This window comes from Alosa alosa, chromosome 1 (genome assembly GCF_017589495.1).
Source record: "Alosa alosa isolate M-15738 ecotype Scorff River chromosome 1, AALO_Geno_1.1, whole genome shotgun sequence".
NCBI classification, from domain to species: Eukaryota; Metazoa; Chordata; class Actinopteri; order Clupeiformes; family Clupeidae; genus Alosa; species Alosa alosa.
Genome location: NC_063189.1, coordinates 40207434 through 40214920, shown reverse-complemented (window position 1 = coordinate 40214920; position 7487 = coordinate 40207434). Strand labels below are relative to the sequence as shown.

At 40.8% G+C, this 7487-nt stretch overlaps 1 protein-coding gene across 1 annotated transcript in view; it reads right to left on the bottom strand.

Moving 5' to 3' along the window:
• Window positions 1-1621: 1621 nt before the first annotated feature.
• Window positions 1622-7487, bottom strand: part of camsap2b (calmodulin regulated spectrin-associated protein family, member 2b) — a 36831-nt gene continuing 30965 nt past the window's right edge. The window contains 6 exon segments of the mRNA XM_048235576.1: window positions 1622-3563; window positions 3824-3942; window positions 4898-5010; window positions 5552-5617; window positions 5812-5908; window positions 6372-6586. Of these exon segments, the coding sequence (XP_048091533.1) occupies window positions 3258-3563; window positions 3824-3942; window positions 4898-5010; window positions 5552-5617; window positions 5812-5908; window positions 6372-6586 (916 nt within the window). The 3' untranslated portion in view covers window positions 1622-3257.

Below are 7487 nucleotides of genomic sequence, written 5' to 3'. Positions count from 1 at the left end.
GGCCCTATGGTTTTCAAGATATTCACAGAAAACTCTCTTGGTGTACGGTCACTAAATGTACACATAAATTATTTTATTGTAAGGCCCCCATGAACGAAAGTTCACGAAACTTGGCAAGCATTCGGAGGGTGTCATAATGATCCTACTCTTTCAATTTCGTGCAGTTTTGACAGCCAGAGATATTGTGATGAAAACACCTAATGTTTTGCTTTTTAATTTTTAACTAGGTGGCACTATACATGAAATAAGTGGTAATGGGATGGGTTGACATGGCCCCTTAAGACCAACATACAAAAAAAAGGTGGTCCTCCTAGGCCCTACGGTTCTCGAGATATTCACATAAAACTGCCTCCGGCCACCTACAGGCCAGTTGGTGTATAGTAACATAAATTAATTTATTGTGTGGCCCCCCATGAACGGAATTCCACGAAACTTGGCGTGCATTCAGAGGGTGTCATAATGATCCTACACTTCCAATTTCGTGCAGTTTTGAGTATGTTAGATCACAGATACCTGCGATTACAACACCTCATTTTTACTTTTTTGTGTTTTACTAGGTGGTGCTATACATGAAATGAGTGGTTATGGAATGGGTTGACATGGCCCCTTGAGATCAACATACAAAAAAAATGGTCCTCCTAAACCCTACGGTTCTCGAGATATTCACAGAAAACTGTGTCTGCCCTACCCTCCTTTCGGAGGGTCCAGTCCAGCGGGGGGGCTACAGATCAAAATGAAAAATGATGGTTCCATGCTATCCATGTGGGGTTACATGCCCACCAAGTTTCGTGTACCCCGGTCTTTCAGTGTCCCGGGAATCCTTGACGGAAATTTGGCCATGCGAAAAAAAAATCTGACTAAACCTATATGACCGCCGCTTCGCTGTGCTGGCAAACCTGACAGGTTGAAGCCAGTGCAAGTAGCCTACAACAGATGGACAATTAATGCCTTATGCTTAGGCTACAGCAATGAATTGAGAAGCATTTGAATGGATGGCAACAATTACTAGGTCTATTCTTGTTTTGGTGCATTCTGATTGATATCGGTCATCATATTCTTTTTTATGTAAAGTAAGCATAATCCATTTTATTCTGGATTATGCTTACTTTAAACAGTTGGCAAATTATCATGATCATACAATCAGAACACCACATTGCTCAAAATTGCCCAATAGGATACTGGCAAACACGTCAAACAAAAGAACTGATCAGAGATGACAGAATGAAAAATGCGTTGAGGTTACACGTTTAGGCCTATTATCAATGTAGGCCTACTCACCTTATTGACCATTTTTGATTGTGACATGAATAATGAACAGGACCCACGCACAAATGCATGGTTCTTTGGTTGCAATAGAGGAAGCCTACAGAACGATTGGCCTACCTGAGCCATCATCTATAATCCAGGACAGTGACCCATATCAACTCCAACATGCTCTTTTCACACTTGTCTTGTAATTATTTACACAATGCATGCATTGCTAGGCATTCACAAATTTTGTGGATGTATTTTCTGTGTATCATTGTGATATACTGTTTCCACCCTCATATGTTTAATCAGAAAAAAAAAACAAGTTTAAACACAATGTTAGACAATTATAGAATACACATACTCTCATACATTTGATGTAAATCTGTATTTATATATACAGGTTAAACATGGCATGGAACAAATACAAAATGATAACATGAATAAACACAATTTAAATGCTGGATGTGGAAAAAAGCAATGTTTGACACTCTTATTACAACTTAATACATCTTTGACTTTTCAGTTCAATACCTCTCTTCTTCACTGCCACACCTTCTTGGTCCTGCTTTGCCGTACACAAAGACAATGATCAATTTTGCATAACAATATACATATTGTTCTCATTTTTATGTAAATTATATGTAATAAATGGCTTTCCAAAATACTTTCATATGACAAACTATATATGTACATCATAAACAAGTTAAAACAAAGAGTGACCTAAAAGATACAAAACAATCTCTCACTGTTCAAGATGCGAAGATAATGGGGAAAAAAAAAATAATATAAAACAGAGCCCTGCAAATGAAACATGTTTTTTTCAACACACACTTTTACCAGTTTACTTGATATAAGTTAGTAATTCATTTAGCGACATTAGGCATCAACTATGTGGAAGCATCATAATACGATATTTAAGGATTGTTTATGGTGTTACATGTACCCCAACAGTTCAATCTGTGGCTAAGAATGGAGGCGTTTCTGCTGGCTACAAACATCCAGCTCAATATATAGGAATTAGGATGGACTGCATAATTGTGGATTTGTGAGGTTTTTTTTTTACTCGTCTAAAGCTGAATAGGTCTATCCATGGTATGTAAATACACTTAGTTCTCTCGGATGAAAAGGCCTCATATTCACAAGTCAAATTCTACATGATAAGCGTGTTCCAATGAAGTTGCCATTATATACAAACAATTATTAATTTCTTTACCATACTGGTTCTCCATGAATGCTCCACACTGATGAGCAAGAAAACCAGTGATTTCAAAGTTCACATTGGTGCATGTAACAGAAGGAAATGTTTAAGTGCTGGTAAACCAAAGGATATTTGTTTCCCACTCAGTAACTACCTCCTTTGTGAATATTACAAAATAATGACAATGTGTTAAAAAAAGTCTTAGTTTCTTGAATGCTTCCCACAATTGAACCATCTCTTGCCAAAAGCAAAACTTTTTGGCCTATGTCTTGAATACGTTTCTCTCACCTTTTCACTCATTTCACTTGCCACAGTTCAACTGATATCATGTAGGTGACACATCAGCTTTGGGACGGGGTATCCACAACTGAACAAAGCCAAGCCTAAGGCCACCAAAGGCAACATAAGAACAAAACCACATAACTCTTTCCACACAGAGTGACATTCAGTGCTTCGAACCTCCGTCCACCATATAGGCACCTTTCCCTCTCGCTGATTTTGGCACAGATACACACACATACGCACATAAACACTCATGTGCAACACACAAAGTACACAAAACCCAGCACTGGGGTCTTGCATAATGGACATCAGATGAAGCCGGCCTAATTATTTTGTTTGTTTACATTCAAGTTGTTCATCATGTCACTAATGTCAAACACTGTCCAGGTGAGCGGACAAGGCGAAATACTCTGAATAGTGGAACTATATTTTTTAGGCTGTATCGCAAATCCAATGTTTACAGTGAGGTGTTGGTTGAATGAGTCTTTTTGTTACATCAGAGGAGAAACCAGCAGTCCTGATTAGACTAAGATTTAAGAAGTTGGAACTTTTTGGGCGTTCCCTGTTTCTTGGTCTGCCACAGGTGGCCAAAGATGGTAATGGCGTCCACGCTGGCCGACATGGTCTTAGCGGGAATGTGGCTGAACTGTTTCTTGTCTGAATTGTACTTGAACAGGCTTTCGATCATCTTCAGTGTGATGGCCTTGGGCCCGAAGCCGGCCAGGCGCGTGATTTCCTCTGTCTCTGGACAGTACGTGTAGATAGATCGGAACTGGCATCCAGAGTCTCGGAAGAGAATCAGGAAGTTGTTGGACTCGCTTTTCTCCATTTCCTGTGAAATTGAAAGCAAACAGGGAAATAGTGTATAGTATATAAACAGTATATATTGGGGCTTTTTGCCTTTATGTTTGATAGGACAGTGAGAGACTGACAGGAAATGACTGGGAGGGAGAGATGGGGTGGGATCGAGAAATGACCCAGGTCAGACTTGAACCCGTATTTGGTACGGGCGCTGTAGCGAGTTGCTCCACAGCGCCCTCCAGAGTAACAAACCTTAATCAAAAGTGAAACTTGTTTTGACAAATGGCTTACCTCCAGTATCTTGTTTTTCTGACCCTCATTGACCTTGCCAGCCAGGCAGCAGTGGGCTAGTGCGTTCTGAATGATGTATTTGTTGGATTTAGAGCTTAGCTCCTTGTATAACTTTGGCCCTGGAATAGAATGAGACAAAGTCATGTATTTTTAGTACATTTAGGGCAGATGAAGAAAGGTAGCGTAAATATCGCCTTCACAGAAAGCGCATGTTGTGCCTTTGCCATATTACTTGGAATTTACTAAACTTTGACTTCATCAGGTAAACAGCACTCATCACCACCCTCTAATATGCGGTGCCCACAACGGAACGGTGTAATACAACTACAGTTAAATGGAGTCAATCGACGGCAATATTAAAGCAGCACTAAAGGAGATCTGCTCTCAGGGCCCCCTACAGTTCAGAAGCGCAATAAACACAATAAACTAACTAAATGTGTTTTGCAACAAAGTATGAACATAACTCCGATACAATATAGATGCACCGACAACAGTAGAAAGAGATTTCCGAATTCCTGTAGCATAGCAGCTCTTTTCCTTTTTGATTTCGGAGTGGGGGCAGTGTTCCTACCCGAACACCAAACTTCCTGGCTGTTTTACAAGCGATAAGCCCTGCTCAGAGTGTGGCAGAAGTGCCATTCGCACTACACTATATAAACTAAGAGTTTATGTACCATCAAAATGATTTTTGAAACATTATTTTAAGGTGAAGAAACCCCTTTAGAGGGCCTTTAAAAGTAATCAAAAGTTGAGTGATAATGAAATAATACATGATACTAAGATGAACAAACAGAGAGATAATGCAGAAAAAACCATAGTAGGAACGAATAGGATGTGGATGACCTGAAAAAGGTATAGTAGCCTAAGACATTAAAAGGCAAAGAAGTTACGGTTGCTCTTGACATGCTCTTCAATTATTCTTTTTAAACTTGATAGCAAAGATTCAGGGTCTAGTCTCTTGAAAGCAGCTCTTGAAAACTGGTTGATGAGCATGCACAGAGATTCCTAATGAACCATAATGATGGCCATCATTGTGTATGAGTCCTGTTTGATTGACAGCTGAGCTGAGGGTACCTGTATACTCAGTGTTGGATGCCACAGATGAGGTGGTGGACTCATTCTCCCAATTCTCCCCGTTTCGGCTCACAGACTGACAGGGAGACAGGTATCCTTCTGCAGAGTCTGGCCTGGAGGTGGTCACACACACACACACACACACACACACACACACACACACACACACACAGACAGACACACACACACACACACAGTTTTAGCTATCTTGTAGTGTGTCACAGTGTGTTAATACATTCTGTCCGGTTTAGCGGTGGAAGCAAGAGCAGTAGCGATGACAGAGCTAAAAGTTTTGAGGCAGTTTTATGAAAGCAGGGTCTCACACAGAGAGTCTGACCAGCACTGAAACCAATGATGAGTTGGAAGCCTTAGTGCTCGAGGCAGAAGCATGAATGCTGTGCTGGAATCAAAAAGCTGAATGAATGCAGTGAAGCCATTAAGTGAAGCAAATGCAGCAATTCTGATTTGTTCATATGGCAAATATACCGGTATATCATGTTGCTACCTGAACTTGTCTGACTAATGCAACTTTTATTATACTATTATATGAGTATTTGTTTTGCGTTTAAGCAAAACAAAAAAGAATATCTAGCTTGTTTTCTAATGACAGGCGGAAATAATGAGGTGACTATTGGCCTTACTGAAGAGACTAACCTTCCCTTTTTCACTTTTGGAGAATTCAAAAAGAAGCGTAAATTGCCAGCAGACAATTTACTGCTTCTGAGAGTTCAGAGGCAAGAGGAGGGTTAGAAGAGGGTTACAAAAGACAGAAAGATTAATATTTAGTCCAGTTTTTTATAGAGATTCGGGCAATGTGTCAAACAAATGTACAGTATTCAAACTACCAAGAGATTATGCATTGTGCAGAGAGTGAGTATACGGAATACAGGGGTCTTTACGATAAGCAGGCTTACCGAGGAGTTCTCTTATCAGACTGGACACTTTCATTGTCTGCAAGGTTCAAAGATGCGAGCGAAAGGCTGGACACTGAATATCCACGTGGCCGGGACCCTTAAAAACACATACACATACAGAGGTGAAACACAGACACACATCCAACAGGTATTTTAAAGATTCAAAACGCTTTGAAGTGATCAAATTTAATTAAAAAAAAGTCCAGAGTAAATATCAAAATATGCTCTCATGTCTGATGTACAAGACTCAAGGCATCGTCCTACTGTAAAAACAATTGCAGTTACTGCACAGACACATGCTCTGCTAGAGATCACCTAGATCCCAGCTCAGTCATGGATGGGACAGACTTGAGTACTAAAGACTTGAGTTGCCCAGACTTGAGCACTTGAGATCTGTTTTTTCTACAGAGGTTGATTTAGTTGATCTAAACCTTCAGATTTTGATTCTGAACCAACTCCTTTATTGACACAATCATGTTATGCGACTAAAAAAAAAACAAAAAAAATCAATTCCCCAGCAGGGCTGATCATTGGGGAGATCTTCCTCTACAAAGCCATACCTGTTGTCTTGATTGGTGGCTTCGGAGACTCCATGATGTCTCTGTGCATAGACTTGGGGCGGGGCTTCTTCTTGATGCTGGCGGGGCGGGGCTTGATGACGCTGTCCATGTCGTCCATCAGCTTGAGCTGCTTCCTCCTCAGATACTCATTCTTAATGTAATCCCTACGCGCCTTTTCATCCTCCCGCTTCACTTTCTCCTCCTCAGCTTTCAGCCTGGAGGACCAGGGCAAGAGCAGAACGCCAGTCAGGGGGAAGAGTATGTGTGTGACACAGACATTGTAATATTCCAGTTGTGTAGGGAATGTGTAAGAAAGAGAGTGAAGGAGAGAGAAGAAGAGAGAGAGAGAAAGATGTACAATCAGAAAACATAGGTGTGATGAGTGGAGCAAGTTTAAGCAAGTAAGAGTAAGTGGACTTTTTGTATTCCTGCAGAGTAACTGAGTATGTGTGTGTGTGTGTGTGTGTGTGTGTGTGTGTGTGTGTGTGTGTGTGTGTGTGTGTGTGTGTGTGTGCGTGTGATGAAAACACAGGAAGCGCCAGAGAAAAGAAGGAGGAAAAAGTGAGAGGGAGAAAAATGGAGACAGACAGAGGAATGTAAAATCTTTATTAAGTGACTGCCTCAGAGGATGAATGTGAATGAAAGTGAGGTGTCAGTACTGAAAGTGAGGTGTCAGTACTGAAAGTGAGGTGTCAGTACTGAAAGTGGGGTGTCAGTACTGAAAGTGGGGTGTCTGTAAAGTGTGTGCATGTAATATTTGAGGCGTGATATCTCACAAATCTATTTATAGGACACCAGTCTTAGCTTTAGCCGTTGGGGCTGACACAGCGAGTCATGATGAGACTCTAAAAAACTGAAATAATCAGGCATAAGGAACTGGGACAAGCTTCCACCTCTACCGAAGACTCCAACATTGTTTTAAAAAATGCTCCTGGCAGCAACATCTACAGTGATGTCGACCAAAGGTTACAGTCAACAAGTGCGATATCTAACTGTGTAAGAATTATGAGCATCTGTGCTCAAAAGCTGGATGAACACACGACATCATTTGGTTACGTCACTGTGTTAGCTATACCTAAACCAGGTTCTGACAGGAGGGGACACACTCATTCTTTA